Here is a 25,100-nt window from a genome sequence, read left to right as displayed (position 1 = left end):
GATCACTTTATGAGAACAGAGAGAAAAATGTTCAAGTCCTTAGAGGAAGATTAACCTGGAATGACTAAAACCTAAGTCTGAATTCTAGCTCAGACATTCATTAGCTGTGTGACCGTGCACAGGTCACTCCTCCTCCCTGGGCTTCAGTCTTCCCCACTTGCAAAATGGGGTACTCTTCCTACTGACCATGGGGGCTGTTTGTGAGCAATCACGGGGTCACATATAAAAACGTCCATCAAAGAGCCCAGCACACAGCCTTCATGCACCTATTACCTACTACAACTGGGCAACCTGATTTACTTTGATACCTCCTGGAATAATCACATGCTAGCACTTGGGAGTTTATTCTCTCTAAATCTTACCAAAGGTCACACAGCTGAAGAGAGGCAACAGTGGATCAGAACACAGGCCTGTGTAATGGTAAAGCCAGTAGTTCTTTTACCCTGAGGCTCCACTGCCTTACTTGGATAAGGGGGTAGAGGGAGAATGGGGAGAAGGAGGGACAGAAGGAGAGAGGGAAAGAAAGGAGGAGACAGTAAGGGCAGCACAGAAGTTGTGTGGATGGCCTGAGGATAGTAAGCCTGAGGGCTAAGGGTCTGGAGAGAATGGAAAGAAAAAACGATGCCAAATGAGATACTAGGACACTTCATGGCATCTCAAACCAGGACCCTAAGCCTTTAACTATGCAACCAAATGGATAGCTCTGGAGGGTGGACAATGAGCTTCCTTCCCAGCATGGCCTTTGAGGGTGGGCCACCAGCCTGGCCACAAGGGACTAAGGTCCAAAGCTCAGACAGTCCTCGGCTGTCTGGAGCCAGACAGGCCCTAGCATCAAGAGGGCTTTCCTGGGCAGATATGAATCCTCTAGGAAGCTAACTGCATCAGAATCAACAGAGGCAAAGCTGGAAGACAGACTTTAGCTAAGATCCGATCCAGATTCTTTAATTTACAGATGAAGAAACTAAGGCTCAGGGGGAAAGTAAAGGCTGCACAATAACAAAGAATTAGTTGCAGAAAAATAGAATTAAGAATGAAAGTCTGTCTCACCAATAACTTTTGAAATTTCTTGAGAACTGGGATTCACTAAAATTCAATCAAATACAGCTAAGTTGAAAACTTCAAAATAACTTTTTTCGCATGGGTTTGGCTAAAAAACATTATTCATTTTTAAAAGTTTAAATTTAGAAATGAACACGAATAATAACTGAAAACATAAAATATCTAATAAACCTAAGACTATCTAAGAATAGAATATCTAAGAATAAAACATGCAAGATCTCTGTGAAGAAAATTTTAAAATACTATTTAAAGGACACAAAGACTTAAGCCAATGGTAAGGAATATCTTATTCCTGGATAGCAACAGTCTTAATCATAAGGAAGTCCTTTCTCCTTAGGTAAATTTATAAAAATAATGTAGTACCAAAAAAATAATAAATTAATAGCTGTAGAACTGGATAAGCTGATCCTAAAATTAATAGCCAGGAAATTTGTAAAAAAGAACAAAAGGGGGTACTAGCCCTATAAGATAGTTTAAAAATATTATAAAGGTAAAATAATTAGAATTGTATAAGCAAATAGATGGAAAAGGAGAATCCAAAAAGCGATCCAAATACATATGGAAATAAAATAAACAAAGGTGACATTTTGGTAATGGGGCATGGTGTTGGGACAACTGGGTAGCCATGGCCCTCACACCTTATACCAGGATAAATTCCAGGTGGATCAAATATTTACATCGCTTTAAGAAGAATAAGTGAAACTTCAAAAGTACCAGAACCAACCATGACAGAATTCTGTTACAAATTTTTCTATAAACTTTTATTAACTTCCAATAAGGAAGCAACTGTTATCCAAATTTCAGAATTCATTAAAGAAAAGTTTGATATAGTTGACTCATAAAAACAAACAAAAAATCTGAAAGTCAAAAGATGGATGACAAAGTGGGTACAAGCAGTTGTAACTGTTCTTGCAGCCAATACAAAACAAGGTCTAAAAAAGCCTCTACAAATGAGTAGGAAAATGACCATCCAGTAGAAAAATGGATAAAGCACATGAACACACAGGTCAAAGGAAAATATCTAATTCTTAAAAAGATGTTCAAATCACCCACTAAAAGAATTAATGAATAGTTACTTGAATTAATATAATTACTGTGAAATCAACCAGACTAATAATACGCATACACATTAGTATTTCTAGGTTTGGTGATTACATATAAATATCAAGTAATTCTTTATACATTTATGTACTGCCTGAAGTTTTGATAATAAACATATGCTTTTATCCTAAAAGTGTTATTCTCATGAAAAATTATTTACAGAGCATAATTTTCATTTATATATACATGTGTATGTGTATTCTAGAATATTAACAATGCTTATCTCTAGGTAATTGTTTTCTTCTTTGTGATTTTCTGCATTTTCCAAATGCTACAAGTATGAAATTTTTTTTTTAAAGATTTTATTTATTTGAGAGAGAGAGAATGAGAGAGAGCACATGAGAGGGGGGAGGGTCAGAGGGAGAAGCAGACTCCCCGCTGAGCAGGGAGCCCGATGCGGGACTCGATCCCGGGACTCCAGGATCATGACCTGAGCCGAAGGCAGTGGCTTAACCAACTGAGCCACCCCAGCGCCCCAAGTATGAAATTTTTTAAAGATTTATTTAAAAATAAATTACAGGGGCGCCGGGGTGGCTCAGTCGGTTAAGCATCTGCCTTCACCAGGGTCCTGGGATCGAACCCTGCGTCGGGCTCCCCTCTCAGCCGGGAGTCTGCTACTCCTTCTCCCTGTGTCCTTCCCCCCCTTCATGCTCATTCTTGCTCTCTCTCAAATAAATAAATACCTTTTTAAAAAAATTACAAAATGGCTATACCAATAGACTATTTTTTCACTTATCTTTTTTTTTAAGATTTGTTTTATTTGAGAGAGAGAGAGAACATCATGCCAGCAGGGGGAAGAGCAGAAGGAGAGGGAGAGTGAGAAAAATCTCAAGCAGACTCCGTGCTGAGTGTGGAGCCTGACCAGGGGCTCAATCTCACAACCCTGAGATCATGAACTGAGCTGAAATCAAGAGTCAGATACTCAATGGACTGAGCTACCCAGGCACCCCTTTTTCTCACTTACCTGAAGAGCAAAGCAAAGATAAAGTCCGATAATATCCTATACTGAAAAGGATGCTCCTAAGACTGTTCACTGGGACAGGCTCCAGGGCAAGTTTATACAATATTGCTATGACAAAAATATTTATCAAAATTACAAATGCACATAACCTGTGGCCCAGGAATTCTACTTCCAAAACTTGGCCCAACAGGTGTACTTACACAAAATTACTCATTACATTATTGTTAAAGTTAGAAACAATCTAAATGTCATCAACATGGGAAGGGGTTAAATAAATTATGATCCATCCATTATGCAGCCATTAAAAAGAATAAAGAAGCTTTTTTATTTTTATTTTTTTTTAAAGATTTTATTTATTTATTTGACAGAGAGAGAGAGACAGCTAGAGAGGGAACACAAGCGGAGGAGTGAGAGAGGGAGAAGCAGGCTCCTGGCTGAGCAGGGGGCCGGATGCGGGGCTTGATCCCAGGACCCTGGGACCATGACCTGAGCCGAAGGCAGAGCTTAACGACTGAGCCACCCAGGTGCCCAAAGCTTTTTTATGTTTGAAAATGAAATGGGCTTGAACTTATCTATTGTTAAATGAGAAAAGATATTGAAAATACTACATATAAAGTAACATTGTGTTAAAAAAAAAAGATGGTTGCACAGCAATATAAATGTACTCATCTAATGCCACACACACTTAAAAATGGTAAAATTTTATGTTTTTTTAACCACGAAATAAAAAAGGGCAGGGGGGAGTAAGAGAATGTATTTGTTAGCCACACAGTGTTTCCAGAATGCTACACAAGAAGCTGATAGAGGGTGCTTCCCATGAAGGGGAGGTGGGGTCAGATTTTTTTCTCTATACCTAGGTATACTTTTTGGACTTTGAACTACATGAATGCTCTAGCTAGCAACAAACAAACAATACAAATTTTAAAATAAACAAAGCTTTTAAAATGGACTTCTGGTTAAAACTGCTACACAGGAGCACCTGGGTGGCTCAGTTGGTTAAGCAACTGCCTTAGGCTCAGGTCATGATCCTGGAGTCCCAGGATCGAGTTCCACATCAGACTCCCTGCTCAGCAGGGAGTCTGCTTCTCCCTCTGACCCTACTCCTTCTCCTGCACTCTCTCTCATTCTCTCTCAAATAAATAAATAAAATCTTAAAAAAAAAAACAAAACTGTTACACAACTTTTACTGGGTTTGGCACCTAATACGTATTTGTTAGTCTAAAGCAAACTACAGCCAAGAGGCTAAATTCAGTTCAAGTCCTGTATTTATAAGTAAAGTATCATATGAACACATCCATGCTCATTTATTACGTAATGCCTATGGCTGATTGGGGCTAAGCTGAATAGCTGCAATAAAGAACACATGGCCCTCAAAGCCTACAATATTTATCATCTAGTCCTTTAAGAAAAAGTTTGCCCAAACCTGCCCTAGAAAATTAAAATAATTTAAATATCAAATGGATTTCCTGAGGTTCATTTTTATGTGGCCCCCAGATTTCTCAAATATTCATGATTATTAAGTAAGATTTTAACCTCCCAATGATTTAAATTATTAGCACTGGTAAATAAAATCAAATAATAATTTACTTGAGTAATGTTAATACCAATCAAATAATGAAAATGATCAGAGAAAATTACTCCTCTAAAGTAATATATGCACCTTCTAGGAAACAAACTCTAAATGTATTCTAGGGTAGTGCAAATTACCAATGTAAGTAAATAAATTTATTTAAAAAATAATCATTGGATCTTCCTAGATGATGAATACATTTAAAACTAGATGATGAATACATTTAGAAAGTTTAAATTTCATTTGTTCCAGAGCTCCCTCCAAATGTATGCCTTTTGCTAAAGTTACTGAGTGGAAAAGGTACATTGCTCATAATGACAGGGAAAGTAAAAAACTGTCCCTCTATACCACAAAGCCAGCTGGACAGCAAGTGGACAGCAGAGAAAAGTCTTCTACAGCAAAACACGAAGTGTTCTGAAGTGAGCTCATCATCACCACAATACCACAGGAAGCCACAAGCGTTGAGCTGAGCTAAGCTAGGGGAAGGCCATGCAGAGCCTAGGAAGCTGGAGATGAAAGTCAGTTCCTGACTCTCCTGTTACAGCCGGTAAGGCCTCAACAGCTCTAAACTTAAGTTTCCTCATAGAGCACATAATACCAAATCGAGCTCTACCTCCCTGAACACCCCATCATCCTTGCTACTTATAGAAAAGTCAATGGGAAAAGTACAGTGGATCAGAACTGGGTCTCTTCTACTGATTAGCTGGAACAGCCCTGCCAAGAAGGGCCTTCATTACTCACCCACTAAAGATTTCTATGGACAAATGAAGACCAAATCAGGCTTCCAAGGCCAGAACTGACCACACGCCCAGAAGAGACAGGATAAAAACTAACCATCTTCAACATCCTTTTAAAAACCAAACTTAAGGGGCGCCTGGGTGGCTCAGTTGGTTAAGCGACTGCCTTCGGCTCAGGTCATGATCCTGGAGTCCCGGGATCGAGTCCCGCGTTGGGCTCCCTGCTCTGCAGGGAGTCTGCTTCTCCCTCTGACCCTCCCCACTCTCATGTGCTCTCTCTCATTCTCTCTCTCTCAAATAAATAAATAAAATCTTAAAAAAAAAAAAACTTAAAAAAAATTCTACTTAAATGATAGTCTCCATGTTGTATAAGAGTTTCCAAATTGTAGTCCACTGAGCTTCAGAGGTTCTGCAAATGGGTATCTTTTTAAAAATAAGACAATGTTTTAAAATTAAAACAAAAAATGCACACTCAAATGTGTCCCAAACTTAAAGACAACACAACCTACCAGTACACATAACTGTACTGCTAGGCTAGGTCAGTATTGTGCTACACTCGGAACAAAGCTTTCCCTCTCATCTCTGATTAATCAGTGACCACACAGCATGCTATATAGGAAAAGTCACCCATAGGAATGGCCACGTCTCACAAAAAGAGAAAAACTATCGAGTCACTGAAATGCTTCAAGTTGGCAACTGTCGTGCACAACCCTGTGTGTCAGACTTCATGGGAAAAAGCACACCATTCACATTTCTGAACTCAAAAGTGAAGATGATCTATTTTGAACTTTCAAAACTACTGCTTTTAAACTTGTGATATATTTTGTGGTTCTATGAAAGAATCCATTAGAAAAATGGGTTCTGATGTTGAAAAGGTTTGAAAACCACTGACCTAAAGCTTACTAAAGGTCATAAATATCAGGTACTATTTGAGACCATTTATGTACTCTGAATTCCCTGAGGTTACCACGAAGGCTACTGAAAAACAAAGAAATTCCCAAAGAATCCTAACCAATATAACCATGACTTACTTGAAAAACTCAGGTGCCCTGGACATTCCGGGCAGCTGCCTAGACAAGCAGGGTATTTACGACAGCCTCTGGAGTCAGCCAGCCAGCAGCCACCTCACCAGAACTGTCATTAAGAGCAAGAAAAGGGCCAGAGGCAAGCAGGTGCTGGCCAGTGACGCTCTCCCCCAGCAGGCAGGGAGGCCTACCCCACAGGCACATCCCAGAGATGGAGATGACAGATACAAATGTCAGGAAAATAAAGAACAAGAAACAGACAACTTATGAAACTGGCCTCCATTTCATAAGGCCATATGGAAATTTTACATCAGAGAGAAAGCAAGGGACCACAGGAAGATTCAACTGCCACTCCAGAGATTCGGATCCCTGATGTTCAACTCCTCACTGTGTGACCACAGGCAAGGCCCTTCCCATTTGTGGGTCCCAGCTGCCCCAAGCAGAGCAGGAGACTTTTAGACTCAGTGATGTTTCAAGTCCTCTCTCATTCTATTAATAGGCTATTTACACCAGCCTGAGATTCAGAGGAAGCTGAACTAAAAAGTAAGCTCAATGTGCTACTGCTAATACTGCCTGTCTGGCTGGGGCTTCTAACATGATTCTATGTTTGCTGTACTCAAACTGCAGTCCCTCAAAATTCCCTCCAAGGACCAGTTTGTGTTTCTCTATGCCTGTCTCCTGGAAGCTCTACCTACCTGAATCATGAAGTCATTTTCCTCCTGAACCTCACAGATGCAGCGGACCACTTCAAAATCATAGCGGTCGTCCCCATCGAGTTCCTCATCTGGGTTGGTGGTCACATCAATATCTTGACCATATTCCTCATCGCTCCAAAGAAAGCTCTCAGAAGAGGACTCACTCAGATTATCCTCCTCTGAGAGGAAAGGAAAAACAACAGTCACTATTTTAAATTATAGTTATAAAATTTTCAAAAACTTAGAATGTCAAGAGTGGAAGTGACCGTACAGCCCCACTCCTCTATGAATTTTCACAGAGCTGGGAAACAGGAACTCCAGTCTGTCCCTTGGGCCTGTCATCTAGCAACAGCCCAAATGACGTATGCTGCCTGCTGATGAACCGAACTCCATTCCTCATTTTACTGAGAGTGAAGCCCAAAGTAAGTGGCAGCTCAAGGTCACAGAGCTCACTGGCAGAGAGGCTGCAACTCCCCCATGAACTACACAGATCATCATCCTAATGACTCAAACATGTTCCTCAACCTCATCCCTTCCAGCCAGGATCTGGCTTACTGTCAAGTCTACATTCAGAGCCACCTTTAAAACTCTGTCGACAGTAGAAAATGAAGAAGGGGCAGATTCCAGGGATAATCAGAACTAGAATCACTAGATGTTGGTGCCTGATTAGTTATAATTACAGCTAACCTTTACTGATCACGTATTTTGTACCACTGTTGTAAGTACTTTCCATATACTTATTAAATCCTTCCAAACTCACAATCACCCTCTAAATTGCTGGAAAAGAAGCACCTTCAAGGTTGACTCAGATTTCCCCAAGCAACCAGATTAGATGCAGAGTCCATCAATAAAAAATGGAGCAATGAGAAGGGCAGGTATGCAAGAGGATGGGGTATAATGGATTTTGGGGGTTATAGATATAATGGCCTGGAGGTACCTAAGAGGCATTCAACTAAAGCCAAAGTTGGAGAGAAGGAAAGTTCAGGAAAGGCACAGCTAATAGCCTTTGTTTTATATGATGTACTTCTTTCTTTTGAAAATATAACAGACTGTACTTGCAGAGGGCCTGGGGAGTAAGTCACAGTGTCAACATAAATCCAGCCTTCTCTGACTATAATGCTATACAAATGATCAAGTCAGCCGACAGTCTCCTTACCGGATACTTTCACTTTCCCTTTATGGTTTCCAGATTCCGAGCCATGGAGCTGTGGGCTCATATGGACCCCAGGCTTATGTGAGGACCCACACCTGGTGACAGCAAATGCCTTGGGTGGAGATGGTTCCTGAGAGGTATCACTGATCTCCTCACTGCAAGGGCATTCTGGAAGATAGGATCAAAAAGGAATCAGCACCCCCACATATCATCAGGGCATTCCAGAATCAATCCCACCCAACCAACAGCCCCACTGTTCAAACAACTCCATGGCAGAGGAGCAAGTCAGTACAAAGCGGTGTGGAGGACAGATTTAGGGATTAAAACTTCTAGCTACCTCCAAGAACCTCAAAACCAAAAGTTTCCTCCTCAATTATCACCCTTCTCCCCTTTTTTTCTGATAAGATTGTTTTTCTAAGCCAAAAGATATATTAAGAATAAAACATGGCATCCCTTGGTCTCCCAAGGTTGGAACACTTATTTTCTTAACATCTTTGTAGGAGCTAGACACACACTCTTCAAGAAGTAAATCCTTTATTGAAAGGGTTCAGAGATACGTGTTTAAGAGTTGTGTGTAGGGGCACCCGGGTGGTGCAGTTAAGCATTCGACTCTCGGTTTCAGCTCAGGTTGTGATCTTAGGGTCATGAGATTGAGCCTCACGTTGGGCTCTGCACTCAGTGCGGAGTCTGCTTAAGAATCTCTGTCCCTGGGGTGCCTGGGTGGCTCAGTCGTTAAGCGTCTGCCTTCAGCTCAGGTCATGGTCCCAGGGACCTGGGATCAAGCCCTGCATCGGGCTCCCTGCTCCGTGAGAAGCCTGCTTCTCCCTCTCCCACTCCCCCTGCTTGTGTTCCCTCTCTCACTGTGTCTCTGTCAAATAAATAAATAAAATCTTAAAAAAAAAAAAAAGAATCTCTGTCCCTGGGCACCTGGGTGGCTCAGTCATTAAGCACCTGCCTTCAGCTCAGGTCATGATCCTGGAGTCCTGGGATCGAATCCCACATCGGGCTCCCTGCTCAGTGGGGAGTCTGCTTCTCCCTCTAACCCTCACCCCACTTATGTTCTCTCTCTCAAATAAATAAATATTTTTAAAAAGAATCTCTGTCCCTCTCCCTCTGCCCCTCCCGCCCCCGCTCTTACTCTTTCAAATAAATAAATAAATCTTAAAAAAATAAAAAGAGTTGAGTGTACAAGGGGTGCCTGCCTGGCTCAGTTGGTGGAGCATGCAACTATTGATCTTGGGGTCATAAGAGTCCCACATTGGGTGTAGAGACTACTTAAAAATAAAATCCTGACGAACCATGAGAGACGATGGACTCTGAAAAACAAACTGAGGGTTCTAGAGGGGAGGGGGGGTGGGAGGATGGGTTAGCCTGGTAATGGGTATTGAGGAGGGCACATTCTGCATGGAGCACTGGGTGTTATGCACAAACAATGAATCATGGAACACTACATCTAAAACTAATGATGTAATGTATGGGAATTAACATAAGAGTAAAAAAAAATAAAATCCTAAGGGGCGCCTGGGTGGCTCAGCTGTTAAGCGTCTGCCTTCGGCTCAGGTCATGATCCCATGGTCCTGGGATCGAGCCCCGCATCGGGCTCCCTGCTCAGCGGGAAGCCTGCTTCTCCCTCTCCTACTCCCACTGCTTCTGTTCCCTCTCTCGCTGTGTCTCTCTCTGTCAAATAAATAAATAAAATCTTTAAAAATAAATTAAATAAATCTTAAAAAAAGAAAAGAGTTGTGTGTGCAAACAAACACAATCATTCACCTGCATATCCTCTCTTATTATAATGCTTTCACATGCACTACCCTATGACAGGGCACACTGGCCAATGCAGAAAGAAAGAAGGTCTTCCTAAATGCCAATGTGGCCTTGTAACACCCAGGATGAATAGACTCCTCCCCTGCCAAGGTCCATGCCAGGCTGAGCCCACAAGCTCCCTTAAAGGCCTGCTGGCCCCTCCTCTCCTCAGTGCAAGTTCAGAGGCCAGGAGACAAAGCAACCCCTCCCCAACCCATGGCAGGAAACCCAAGTGAAACACCCCAGGGGAAAATTACCAGGTTTGGTTTTCTTTTTCTTTTTCTTTTTTTTCTTTGGCTTCACTCTCACAAACTCTTTGAATTTCTTCTCTTTATTCTTTTCCTTATCTTTTGCAGCTGGAATTAAAAATAAGTGTAAGTCTTGACTTTCTAACATCTTGTTTCCATCACTAAGATGTTCATTCTCAAGTAAGTATGTCCAATGTGAAGAACTAAAATGGGCAAAGGAACAGAGTTCTGGATCTGGTTCTGCCTACGAGGTTACCTTCTATCCTCCTCAAGGTTCTGGAGCCCCTTCTCCATCATCTAGCCTTTAGACCAACGGTGGGCAAACTGGCCCACTGCCTGTTAATTTGTTTTGTTGAAACATACCATGCTCATTCGTTATATATTGATGATGGCCGCTTTCATGCTTCAACAGCAGAGTTGAGGAGTGAAGATAGAGACTTTATGGCCCTCAAAGCTGAAAATATTTGTCTGGCCCTCTACAGGTTAAGTTTGCCAACCCTACTTAGATCACTCCTCACTGGCTACATACTACAATCACCGGGTGATATTTTTAAAAAGTGAGTGCCCAGGTCCCACCCATAGAGATGCTGATTTATGTGGCTTATGGTGTGACCTGCATGTCAAGATGTTGTTTCTTTTTTTTATAATTGAAGTACAATTCACATAACATAAAATTACCCATTTAAAAATGAACAATACGCACCTTCCAAATACCACAGCTTCATTCTTTGCTACTCTTCACAGCAAACTCAAGTCATCAACACTCCCTGTCCAAACTTCTCACTTCAGTTTTTCCTAACTCCATTCTAAAAATCTTCCCACCTACCACTCTGAGACTGTTTTCAGTTTTCAAAGTTAACAACAGCCTTACCATTGCAAAAATCCAGTTGTTTTGCTTATCAAATGTGTCCATAGTATTTCATATAATTGATCAAGCCTTACTCTGTAGATGTCAAGAAGGGTTTAAGCACACATATCCTAGGACCTAACCACTCTACTCCTAGATATTTACTCAAGAGAAGGGATACCGTGTCCACACAGAGACATGTACATGAACGTCCACTGAAGCTGTAATTGTAATCACACAAAGTAAAAAATGCCCAAATGTCCATCAGCAAGTGAATGAATCACTTGTGGTGTGTTCACACAATGGAATACTTTTCAGCAATAAAAGCATGAAGTATTAGTATGTGCAGCAACCTAAGTGAATCTCAAGATAAGTATGCTAAGTGAAAGGAGCCAGATAAAATCTAGTATCTGCATGATTCCATTTGTATAAAATTCTAGATGAAAAGTAGTCTATTTCAGCGCCCAAGGGGCGCCTGGGCAGCTCAGCTGGTTGGGCGACTGGCTTCAGCTCAGGTCATAATCCCAGAGTCCTGGGATCGAGCCCCACATTGGGCCCCTTGCTCAGTGGGGAGCCTGCTTCTCCCTCTCCCTCTGCCTGCTATTCCACCTGCTTGTGCTCTCTCTGTCAAATAAATAAATAAAATCTTAAAAAAAATTAATTAAAATTAAAATTAAAAAACAGTGCCCGATGAGAGGAAGGGAGGAGTAGAAAGGAGGAATTAAAAAGAGGCATAGGGAAAGTCTGGGAGGCAAAAGATGTGTTTACTATCTTGACTGGGTTGCTCTTCAAATTATACAATTTAAATACAGGGAGTTCACTGCACAATTAAGCTTCAATAAAGCTGCAAAAAAAAAAAAAATCCAGTGGTATGTAGTACATTCACCATGTTGTGCAACCAGCTCTACCCAGCTGCAAAACATTCCCATCACTCCTAAGGAAAATTCTTTACCACTAAGCAGTTTCTCCCCAGGCCCTCAACCCCTGGTGAGCACCATTCCGCATCTGTGGCTACAGATGTATCTACTCCGGACATTTCATATAAATGCAATCACATAATATGTGACCTCCTATGTCTGGCTTCTTTCACTTAGCATGTTTCCAAGGGCATCAAAAACACTCTCCAAGTGATTCTGATGTGGAATCAAGATGATCATAAAGCAGTTATGGGGTAAGGTAAACAATCAGATTCAACTGATTTTAACTAAGCACTTGTGTGCAAAGAAACCACAAACATCTCATTTAATCCTAACAACAACCTGTGTATATCATTTTCATTTTACATTTTCATTTTTCATTTTACAGATTTTACAGAAGTAAAGCTCGGTGAGGTGAAGGACCTGCCTGACATCAAACAGATATCTGAAAACAAGTTCATCTGGCTCTTCATCACCATGTCAACACCGCAGCCCAGGCCCCTCTCCCAAATGGGCATCCAGGAACCATCAGAGAGGATAGTGGGCTGCCCTCCTAGCCGGCAAGTCTGGGCTCTACAGACAGAAGTTAATCAACTGGCTAAAGAACACAGGATTTAAGGGTCTCTAAGTTCCCTCCCAGTTAAAGTACTCCACAACTGAGAAACAAAGTTCAACGAACAAGAACTCTAGAAAATACCTTAGTCTAATTTACAAAAATACTCAATTTAAGATCAAGAAACCAACGTCCAAAGAAGTAAGTTGACCTGGCCAAGGTCATACAGTTGATTAGCAAAACACAGTCAAATGCCTCCTGAATCTTACAAAAGCTATCAACAATACCTACTTTCCTCTGATCCTGAGAACAGTTTTCCTCGGATATAAAAACACAACTCATGGGGCGCCTGGGTGGCTCAGTTGATTAAGCGTCCGACTCTTGATTTTGTGGTCATGGAATCAAGCCCCAAGTTGGGCTCCACTCTCAGCGCCTAGTCGGCTTGAGGATTTTCTCTCCCTCCCACTCTGCCCTCCCCCCGCTCTCGTGCTGGCTCCTTACACACATTAGAAAGGAAGAAATAAAACTATCTTTGTTTGCAGAGACAGGACTGTCGATGTAGAAAATCCCAAAGAATTGGCCAAAAACAAACGAACAAAAAACCTGCTGGAAATAGTGATTATAGCAAGGTTGCAAAGAAACAAGGTTAATATACAAAAGTCCACTACTTTCCTATATATTAGCAATGAACAATTGGAATCTGAAATCAATAAATAGCAAGGAGGCCTGCATATCTCCACTGGAACTGAAATTAGAATTCGGTTGAGGGAGAGATGATGTGGCTAGAAGCAGATCATGTAGGGCCTTGTAAGGAAGTTGGCCTTTACTACGAGTGACTTAGGAGGCCACTGGAAGCATCTGAGTAAAGGAATAATAGAAGTTGATATATTGTACCGCATCAGGCTCCTTGCTCAGCAGGGAGCCCCACTTCTGCCTCTGCTTGCCACTCCCTCTGCTTGTGCTCTCTCTCGCTCACTCACTCTCTTGCTCTCTGACAAACAAAAAATAAATACTTTTTTTTAAATCTCTCTAAAAAAAGTAGTTGATATATCGTCACACACAAACATATAGAAACTGCTGCCCAATCCAGTTTTTGATTTGTAAACTCAGGTTTTAATGACCTCCAAATTAAAGTAACTATATATATCCATTAGTTTACCAAAAGGCTAACAGCATTAACCCAGTCAGTAGAAGTGGCTGAAGAAGAGAGGTCACCTTGGTCCTGGATCCTTGAGAGGTCAAGATGTAGGGTATAAACTGCCAAGTACCAGGGCACACCCAGTTATCATCTAAGTATGGGAGGTTTTTTTGGTCTTTTTTCATTTTACATTTTATTTTATTTTTTAAGATTTTATTTATTTATTTGACAGAGAGAGACACAGCAAAAGAGGGAACACAAGCAGGGGGAGTGGGAGAGGGAGAAGCAGGCTCCCTGCTGAGCAGGGAGCCTGATGCGGGGCTCGATCCCAGGACCCTGGGATCATGACCTGAGCCAAAGGCAAACACTTAACAACTGAGCCACCCAGGCGCCCCTCATTTTACATTTTATAAAACAGCATCACATCCTTTACGGAACCCAAAAGGCAATAAAAGAAGAATGGGGCCGTTCATTCCATACAAGGGATTCCTGAAGTTCCCACATTATTCAAAGTCACATAATTCATAACGAACATTCCCATAAAATGAAGACATAATGAACACTTTCACTGGCCTACTAGCTTTGAAATCACATGGCTAATGAATTTTCTCAGTTTCTTAGGATTTGCATTAATTCAAATTTTGCACATAAGACTTTTTATATCATACAACTTCAAACTGATAATTTTGCATAAAATGCAGCTATACCTTAGTATTATTACCACTCAACAGAGGAGGAAGTGAAATTCAGAGAAGCTGCATGATCATGTAGATTGCTAAACGGAAAAGGAGAACTCAGACCTCTGAGGACTTGGGCCCTGTGCACGGTCCCTGAAATGGGAAACAGGGCATGGATCTGCTTTGCAGTTCAACACCACCACCACCTGGTTTCCTGGCTCTGCAGGTTTCTTTTCTCACCTTGCACCTGCTGGGTATAGGAGATACCTATCTCCCAGAATCTTTTCTACCCCTCCTTTACTGGGCAGCGTGTAAGGGCTTTGAACAGGATTGACTCCACACTCAGTTAAATCAGTAAGAGTAATCCCATAGCCCTGGTCACAATTTTAGACTTAGATAATCTGAGCCTGGCCAACTTCCTAAGGCAGGGATGAGAATGGACTGATCTGACCCACATGTGGGATTCTGGTCCAACATTTATAAAAAGGATATGTTTTTACTCTCTTGTTAGATTTGACTGAAGCAGTATGGAGTCTTAAATGATACTGGCTACCACCCTATGACCACAAGGTATCCAGCCTGAAAACAGCACTGAGAGGCAAGATGGTAAAACAGTCCTGGAGCCGTACCTCCCCTGGACTGCCCCATTATGTGAACCAACACACCCTCTTGATTGTAGAGTCAATTCAAATAGGAGTTCCTGTTACTTGTAACTAAAAGCTTCCCAAGTCTTGCAGCTGGTCTGAAATATGGTCACCTTAAGCTTTAAAGAGTTCCCTTCAAAGGCTTCAGTTAGAGGAGTAAACAATGAAGCTAAAAAGAAGAGCTATTCTAGGAAGTTGTTCTACAGAGGCCTATGAATGCAGAGGGAAGAGAGAAAATCTCCAGAGTCTCACCCTGGCTTCTGGCTGTAAACTGTGTAGTCACATGTGGCCTGATGTGGCAAAGCTCACAAGGACAAATGTCCAGCAATGACTAAGCTAATGCAGGTGATTCCCTGAGGTACAGAGGCAGACATGCTGACAACAGGCAGAACTCATTCAGACTACCCATGTACACAGGAAGTCTCCTTCTGGGAAGCACTCCTTACTCCCTACTCCAGGACCCAGGGGCAGGGCATCCTTCCCTGGAATCCTAAAAAAAAAACAGAAACAGAGCCTAGAGTGAGGGGGTAGGCTCTGCAACTAGATTCAGATCGTGGCTCCACCACCTGCTAGATGTAGAGATATTGGTTCGAGTTAACCCAACTCTTCTGCATCTCAGTTTCTAATTTATCACTGGGCACAACAGTACCCACCTCATACGGATTGTTTTGGGAATTAAACAAGATAATACAAGGAAAGAATTTGGAACAGTGCCTAAGCACATGCCAAGTTCTCAAATGTTAGCTTTTGCTATCTTGCTTGCAATACCCTCTCCATGGATGGTGAGACTGGTCTGCTGTCAGCTCTCTCTTTGGACAGCCTGACCAATTGTTCCATGACCCACACAATATGAGCCTGACTGCACAGCTTCTTCCAGATTGCCCAAGCTTGGCTGCACAAAGAGCAATTTCCTGCCAAAGCGATGGATCAGAGAGCAGCTTGTCACCTGAAGAGGGTGAGGCTTTTCTAGGATGGCCACTTGTCTCCTCAGGCTGTAGGTGCCCATTAGAAGTACCAGAGCCCTGGGGCGCCTGGGTGGCTCAGTCAGTACGTGACTGCCTTCAGCTCAGGTCATGATCTCAGGGTCCTGGGATCGAGCCCCACATCGGGCTCCCTGCTCTGCGGGGAGCCTGCTTCTCCCTCTCCCACTCCCCCTGCTTGTGTTCCCTCTCTCGCTGTCTCTCTCTCTGCCAAATAAATAAATAAAATATTAAAAAAAAAAAAAAAGGTACCAGAGCACTTCTTTCTCCCTCTGTACAGCCTGCTCCCTATTTCTCCACCAGACCATCCCCGACTTATGAGAGCAGAAGGACATTAGACCGCTGCTTCCAGGAGGGAAAGGCACAGAATAACACCAACATCATCTACGGGAGAACTGCCTATACACCACAGAGCACAGCCACATGGCTGGGACAAGCAGCAACCAGAGCATGCTCTGATCTGCATGAAGGGACAGCAAGCAGCTCAAGGGCAGAGTAGAAGTGGGCATGCTCTTGGAGGGATTCTCACTGCCTACCAGAGGAGGTGATACTCGTGGCTTAACACTACCATTTCACCATGCCTACCTTCCCAGCCTCTTCTCCCAGCAGTTTCCCAACCCCCCATGGATCCCACCCAAACACCAGCCCACAGGGCCCTCCAACAAACCCCTCTCTCAAGCCCTGCATTTTTTTTGCCTTAGTTCACATGGCAGAGAGTGTTATGCATTCTCCAATACCCAATTCTCCACTTAAAAGAGAATATTTTCCAGCTTCTCCTGAGCAAGGTGGGGCCGGCCAGGGACATACGTTCTGGCCTATGGGCTATGAACAGAAGTGATCCGTGGCACTTCTGGGTGATACCCTTAAAAGAAAGAGCTGAAAGGCAAGGTGGTAAGCAATCCTGGACCACACAGAGGAAAGCAACACCTAAGCATAATGCAACAATGAGCTGGCCTTGGACAACTTCATGGATCCACAACAGAGCCACTGTGGGGAGCTTGCAGTTTGACCTGAGAGGGAAATAAACCTCTGCCTTGCTGAAGCAGGGCACTTTGGTTCTCTCTTTTAGGCACTATCATCTAAGTAACCTCATATTGCCCTCTTTCTTTTAAGGGGAGAGAGAGCATGTCCCTGTAAGAAGGCCAATCTAGTGCCACAAGGTGTAGATGGCAACAAAGAAGGGTCGAGTCCACTCCAGTGCCCCAAGACTCATTTGGGCCTAAAGTCGAGGGTTACCCAGAGTGAGAATATGAACCAAATGGATGTGACAATAGGTAATAAGCACAGGTGAGGCTCCCTTTGATTCTAGAATATTCTTTCTGGGACAAACTGCTACTGAGGACTGAACTCACCTACGCAGAAACAAACCCTGAACTTGCCACTGGAAGAGAATTTATAAAATGGATTCTGGTATTCCAAGAAACCTCATTTGGAAAAGCAAATTCACTCATGTGACAAAAGGCCTGGCTGAGGGAAGGGGAAACATCTGAAGGCCAGAGTCAGCAGGGGCACCTTGGGGACAAAGGATCATAGCCATTTATTCTCCTCAATGCCTCAGAACCTCCGCTCTGCTTGGTCCCAGCATGGGTAATGACCTTCCTATTCCCTGGCCTTGGTTCAACCCCTCTACCCTTACATTTTAAGGCTTAACTCAAATGGCACCTGTCCTCTCAACATTCACCCCTGCTCTACAGGCAAAATCTGAATCTCTGTTTCTACAGCACATTATATGTTCTTAATATAGAATTCAGCCCTTTTTACTGTATCTGATTATGGGCTTTTCTCCTCACATGAAACGGCCTTGTCTCATTCATACCTGATCCTACATCATGACTTTAGAAATGAGGATATCAGGGGCACCTGGGTGGCTCAGTTGGTTAAGCGACTGCCTTCGGCTCAGGTCATGATCCCAGGGTCCTGGGATCGAGTCCCACATCGGGCTCCCGGCTCAGCGGGGAGCCTGCTTCTCCCTCTGACTCTCTCCCCTCTCATGCTATTTCTCTCTTGCTCACTCTCTAAAAAATAAATAAAATCTTAAAAAAAAAAAAAAAAGAAATGAGGATATCAGATTCGTGAAGGGCTCAGATCACAAGTGAACAGTAGCAGGACTGCTACTAAGACTCAGTCTGTGGACTCTCAGATCAGAACTGCTTCTCCTGCTCAACCTAACCAGCAGGGAAATTGAAAGAATCAAAAAATAATCTGCAGAACGTTTTCTGAGCCTCATGGAACAGAAGCACCAGGAATCTCCATCTGAGAACTCCATTAGATCTCAAGGTCCCATATGCCATAATCAGAGCACTCAGCATAAAGGGAGTACTTTTTTACAATAATTATCCGTAAGCACCACGAGTCCTGTAATAATCTGTTTTACACTTAAGCATAATGTCAAGTTCACAAAGCCTGTGAACCAGGACACAGGTTGCCTGGTGTCAGAGCCTCACCTTGGAACATCTCCCCACCTGAACCCACCCCCCATCTGAAATTCCACCCCTAAGGATAAAGGCTTTCTGGAAGCCTGAGCAAAACCTAGATACGTTGAGAAGAGGTGAGCTATTAAGTTGGTTTTATTCTTTCAAATCTTGAGAAATTTAGTTATCAGATTAGTCAAGTACTCAGCAAAACCATGAGGGAAACAGAGGGAGGCTTTGATGGGAGAAAGTGAGGGGAGATGCCTGGAGCAGGGTGTTCTGGAGGCTTGGGTCTGTGGAATCTTCTAAATACCCTGCTGTGTTTGCTCTCATGGACAGCCTCATAACGAAGGCTGAACGTGTGTGTCTACTGACCCCAGGTCGGTGATGACGATGACTGAGGCTCCTGCTAGTTAGTGGCACAGGCAGGACTAGTGGCCAGGGTTTTCATGAACCATAGAAGGCAGCAAGGTAAATGGTCTAGTTTCCTTCAGACTGGTAACTGCTGGCCATCTGCACAATCAGGCCCAGGGGAGTTGGGAAATCATCCATGAGGTCTGTGTCCACTTGACATGAGGGCAGGGGTGTGATCCTTCCTGGCAGCACAAAACTGCTCTCCACTGAAGAATGTATAGGAAAGGAATGACCAGGCTCTACCCCAGACAGTCCGTGAGTGGCCTGTGAGTGTCACCAAATGGATCAGTTTTACAGAGGATCAGCAGGGGAGTAACAAGTTAAAGCAGAAGAATTTAAAAACCCCTTTTGTTCACCCTAAAGCATTTTGTATTGTCCACCCCTGCCAGCCAGGTGAGTATATATTCACAGCAGGTCTTGTTATTAAAAAGAAACAGGCAGGCAAAAATTCACCAAGAGACTTCCAAATTATAGGGAAAGGGATTCATCTGCATTGAGAGAGAGAATAAAATCTCAGGTAGGTATGTTGGTATGAGACCCAAGGGCAGTACACAAAAGTGAAAATCAATCACTCAGGTTTCTTAATTATACCAAAATGGCAACAACTTGCGTTACTGATTTTGTAGCTTGTTAGTAGTCGGCTGAATTTAGAACTCAGATCTCTAACTGCCTGGGTTAATGATTTCACTGAGACAAAGAGCTACTATTCATTAAGAGTTTACTATAAGCCCGATATTGTGCTAAGCATTTTACATTATATTGCATTTAATGTAACAAAGCTCTGAGGTAGGTAAAACTATTATTTTCATTTCACAGAGGGAAAAATTAAAGTTCAGCAAGTTCTTTGCCCAAAGTCACATAGCAAGCAAGTGGTAAAGGCTGGATTCAAATTCAGGTGGGCTGACTCTGAGCCTGCACATATCACTAACACAAATCAAGACCCTCAAGCATATTTATTCAGGAATCCCTAAACCAAACAAGCAATCCACACATGGCCAGACATCCACCCTGTACTCAGGTGCATTATACTGGGCAAGGTCCCTCCTCAGACAATTACCATGATCAGGGACAGGCAGAATTATGCCCTAGCAGAGGGCAAACACCATGGTGGTCAGGCAAGCGTAACCTTCCTCAGTCCCCTTATAGCCTCCTGTCAAGCCTCAGCCTTTGGAATAACATGGTTCGAGAGGCTCTGTGTCATCTGGGATAGGCTGCACCCACGTCCACTTGCTCCCTAGTCCTGCCTGCCCAGATGTCACTCCGGCACTGTATCCAGTGACTACTATTTCTACTGGGTCTTGACACCTTGATTTGATCTCCACTTATCAACACAATTACCAATCCCTAAGCACTAGCTGTGTCCACAGATCTGAGCAGAGCCCAGGGATACTGAAGCAACAACATTAATTCCTCCCCAATAGCAGTTACAATCCAGCTGAAGAGCTCACACCAATGCACCAACTTTAGTCATATATGGCTGAATGAGACAAAATCATGGTTAAGTGGAAGAAGGAAATGCACATCCCACCTAAGGGACCCTAAAACAGGCTCATTAAACAGATTAGCTCACGACTCATCATAAGAACTCAAGTTTATGCAGAAAGGCACAGAGAAGTCAAGAAACCTACAAAAAGTCCAACAGTGATTGCAAGAATCGAATAGGATTCACAACACACATGTCCAGCACTAACATGCTCTGCAAAAGCCAGCACTCCATCCTTAAATATTTTTTAGCAGGTGAGTGATATGATCAGGTTAGTATTTTCAAAGATCCCTGACAGCAAAATGACATATAAACCATAGTGGATAAAGAATGGAGAGAAGAAAACTGGTTGAGAAAATACTACAACAATCAAGGCAAGAGAGGAAAACCTGGATTAGTGCTGTGGGACAGAGAAAGAAGGGATTCATTTGGGGATAAAACTGATATAAGTAAACAAAAATTAAAAGCTCTTCAATTATCATCATTATTTCAATTGAAAATCTTAATTTTTTTCTCAGCATCTTCTTGTAGTTTATTTTCTCACATTCTTACGGCATTTTTAGTATTTTCTTTTTTTTTTTTTAAAGATTTTATTTATTTGAGAGAGAGAGAGAATGAGAGAGAGCAAGCACATGAGAGGGGGGAAGGTCAGAGGGAGAAGCAGACTCCCTGCCGAGCAGGGAGCCCGATGCGGGACTCGATCCAGGGACTCCAGGATCATGACCTGAGCCGAAGGCAGTCGCTTAACCAACTGAGCCACCCAGGCGCCCTTTAGTATTTTCAAAATATTTGTTTTAGGGGTGCTTGGGTAGCTCAGTTGGTTAAGCGTCTGTCTTCAGCTCAGGTCATGATCTCAGCGTCCTGGGTTCGAGCCCTGCATCGGGTTCCCTGCTCAGAGGGGAACCGGCTTCTCCCTTTCCCTCTGCTTGCTCTCTCTCTTTCTCTCAAATAAATAAAATCTTACTTGTTTTAAGTAGGTTCTTTATTGAGGCCTAAAACATATACAGAAAAGTACACACATAATAAGTGTATGATTGATACATTTCACAGTGAACCCATCCATATAACCACCATACGTATCAGAAAACAGAATATTTCCAGGAGCCCAGAAATCTCCCTCCTGACCCCACCAAGTCATTCATCCATCTCCCTTGAAGGGTAACCACTGTCCTACCCTCAAATACCAGAGATTTGTTTTTATCTGGTTTTGAATTTTATATAAAACCATATCAGGGTGCCTGGGTGGCTCAGTCAGTTAAGCGTTTGCCTTCGGCTCAGGTCATGATTCTGGAGTCCTGGGATCGAGTCCCGCATCGGGCTCCTTGCTCAGCGGGGAGCCTGCTTCCCCTCTCCCTCTGCCTACCCCTCTCTCTGCTTGTACTCTCTCTCTGTCAAATAAATAAAATCTTTAACAAAATATATCATATAGGTTATGAGCTTACACTAGCTTCTTTGGCTCAACACTGTGTGAGATGCACCCATGTTGGTGGATATAGCTGTGGCCCACTCACTCACCGCTATGTAGTATTCCACTGGATCAAGACACCACAATTTATTTACTCTATTTACACATTTACAGGCATACCTCCGAAATATTGCAGGTTTGGTACCAGATTACCACAATAAAACAAAGGTCACAATAAAGTGAATCAAATGAATTCTTTGGGTTCCCAGCGCATACAAAAGGTATATTTACACTATACTGTAGTCTATAAAGTATGCACTAGCATTATGTATTAAAAAAAAATGTACACACCTAAATAAAAAAATACTGCAAAAAAATGCCAACCATCATTTTTCAGCAAGTCATAATTACTAACTGCAGATCACTGTAACATACAATAATACTGAAAAACTTTGAATAGACATGTAGATCAATGGAAGAGAATAGAAAATCCAGAAAGAATCCCATAACTATATGGTCATTTACTCTTCAACAAAGAAGTAAAGAATATGCAGTGGGAAAAAGATAGTCTCTTCAACAAATGATGCTGAGAAGACTGGACAGCTACATTAAAAAGAATGAAACTGGACCACTTTCTTACACCATACATAAAAATAAACTCAAAATGGATTAAAAACTTAAATGTGAGATGTGCAAACCATAAAAATCCTAGAAGAGAGCACAGGCAGTAATGTCTCTGATATTGGCCATAGCAACATTTTTCTAGATATGTCTCCTGAGGAAAGGGAAATAAAAGAAAAATAAACTATTAGGACTACATCAAAATAATAAGCTTCTGCACAGCAAAGAAACCAACAAAACTAAAAGACAACCTACTAAATGGGAGAAGATATCTGCAAATGACCTATCCGAAAAAGGGTTAGTATCCAAAATATAATATAAAGAACTTCTAAAACTCAGGGCCCCTGGATGGCTCAGTCGGTTAAGTGTCTGCCTTGGGTTCAGGTAATGATCCCAGGGTCCTGGGATCGAGCCCCAAGTCGGGCTCCCTGCTCAGCGGGGAGCCTGCTTCTCCTTCTGCCTCTGCCTGCTGCTCCCCCTGCTTGTGTGCACACACTCTCTGTCAAACATATAAAATCTAAAAAAAAAAAAAAAAAATCTGAGGGCACCTGTGTGGCTCAGTTAGGTATCTGCCTTCAGCTCGGGTCATGATCCCAGGGTCCTGGGATCAAGCCCCACATCGAGCTCCTTGCTCAGCAGGGAGCCTGCTTCTCTCTCTTCCTCTGCCCCTCCCCCTGCTTGTGCTCTTGCACATGTGCACACGCATGCTTTCTCTCTCTCACTCAAATAAAATCTTAAAAAAAATCTGAAGGAAATACAGAAAAAAGTTAACATTTGTTAGTCTGGGCAGAGGATGGATATATGCACACTTGCTATATAATCCCGTGTACTTTTCTATATGTTTAAAATATTCCAGAATTTTAAGAATACTAAAAAACCCAGATATATTTTTATCTATCAGATACTCAATAATTTAATATTTGATAATATCAATAAGAATGTAAAAAAACTGGTACACATAACTAGTTGGTAGGAGATTACAAACTGGGACAAGGTTTTCAAAAGATGATTTGGCATCATTCCGCAGATGTTTAAATATGCATATACCTTTTGCCAAAGCAAATCACCTCCAGGAATTTATCCCATTGGGTTTATTTGTACACAAGGGCAAATTAACCTTTGGGAGGTTTACTTTAGCACTTGATAGTGTGAAAAAAATTAGCAAAATATAAACTTTTTATAGGAAAAATGTTTAAAATACAGTACACCCATACAATGAAATAATGACAACTGTCAAAATGAGGCAGAGCTAGGGGCGCCAGGGTGGCTCAGTCGGTTGAGGGTCTGACTCATGATTTCAGTTCAGGTCATGATCTCATGGATCGTGAGGTTGAGCCCTATATCAGGTTCCACGCTCAGTCAGGCTACATGCTCAGCAGAGTCTGCTTGAGATTCTCCTCTCCCTCTCTCTCTGCTCCTTCCCCATTTGTGCTCTCACTCTCTCTCAAATAAATCTTAAAAAAAAAAATGAGGTAGAGCAATATATCTACACTGATAGGGAATGATGGCCAAGATATCTTTAATGAAAAAAGCAAGTTGCATATGATACTGTGTAAAATATATTTTCTATTTAGACATGTATGTGTTTGGACATGCACAGAAAATGTCTGAAAAAAGTTTGCTAAACAAAAACAGTCACACCCAGGGCACCTGGGTGGCTCAGTCGTTAAGCGTCTGCCTTCGGCTCAGGTCATGATCCCAGGGTCCTGGGATCGAGTCCCACATCGGGGTCCCTGCTCAGCGGGAAGCCTGCTTCTCCCTCTCCCACTCCCCCTGCCTGTGTTCCTGCTCTCGCTATCTTTCTGTCAAATAAATAAATAAAATCTTTAAAAAAAAAAAATAGTCACATCCACAACAGGGGTGGAAATGCCAAGGAGAGGGAGACCGTTTCCCTCAGTATTCTGTGGTACCGATTTCACAGCAATCATATGTCACTTTTATACTTGAGGGTGGGGAGTATAAAAATTACATTCTAAACTTAGAGCCACTGAAATGGAATGTCTGGAAAGCAAGGCCCAAAAAGTCTGTATTTTAACAAGTCATCTAGGGGCGCCTGGGTGGCTCAGCTGGTTAAGCATCTGCCTTTGGCAGGGTCCTGGAACTTAACCGACTGAGCCACCCAGGCGCCCTACTAGCCACATTTTAAAATATAAAAAGAGGGCGCCTGGGTGGCTCAGTCGGTTAAGCGTCTGCCTTCGGCTCAGGTCATGATCCCAGGGACCTGGGATCGAGTCCCACATCAGGCTCTATGCTCAGCAGGGAGTCTTCTCCTCCCTCTCATTCTACCTCTGTGCTCTCCCTCTCTCTTAAATAAATAAATAAAATCTTTAAAAAATAAACATTATAAAAATAAAAATAAAATAAAATGTGGCTATTAGAAAAAGTTACATGTGGCTTGCATTATATTTCTAATGAATAATGCATCACATATGACTAAGAAACTCCCACTATATCTTCACAACATGGCTGAGGACTGATCTCTCACAGGGTCAGAGATCACCTTAGTTAACATGGCCTGCCCCACTGTTCTGAAACCTGATTTCACACTTTCTTGGGAACACTGTCACATGTCCTAGGAGTTCCATATACCATTTAATACCTATGTATTTTGGGGCACCTGGGTGGCTCAGTGGGTTAAGCATCCAACTCTTGGTTTTG

General features: G+C 42.5%; 1 protein-coding gene across 5 annotated transcripts in view; it reads right to left on the bottom strand.

Annotated features, from left to right (window-relative positions):
- Window positions 1–25,100, bottom strand: part of PHF20 (PHD finger protein 20) — a 142,584-nt gene that overhangs the window by 18,247 nt on the left and 99,237 nt on the right. For all 5 annotated transcript variants that reach the window (XM_035006226.1, XM_035006229.1, XM_035006227.1 and 2 more), the window contains 3 exons: window positions 10,362–10,460; window positions 8,305–8,469; window positions 7,149–7,327 (listed from right to left, as the gene is read on the bottom strand). In XM_035006226.1, the coding sequence (XP_034862117.1) occupies window positions 7,149–7,327; window positions 8,305–8,469; window positions 10,362–10,460 (443 nt within the window). The remainder of the gene's footprint in view (window positions 1–7,148; window positions 7,328–8,304; window positions 8,470–10,361; window positions 10,461–25,100) is intronic.

The sequence above is a fragment of the Mirounga leonina genome, unplaced genomic scaffold (genome assembly GCF_011800145.1).
Source record: "Mirounga leonina isolate KUSES-001 unplaced genomic scaffold, KU_Mleo_1.0 Mir_150, whole genome shotgun sequence".
Lineage (NCBI taxonomy): Eukaryota > Metazoa > Chordata > Mammalia > Carnivora > Phocidae > Mirounga > Mirounga leonina.
This window is presented reverse-complemented; position numbering and strand designations above follow the sequence as displayed.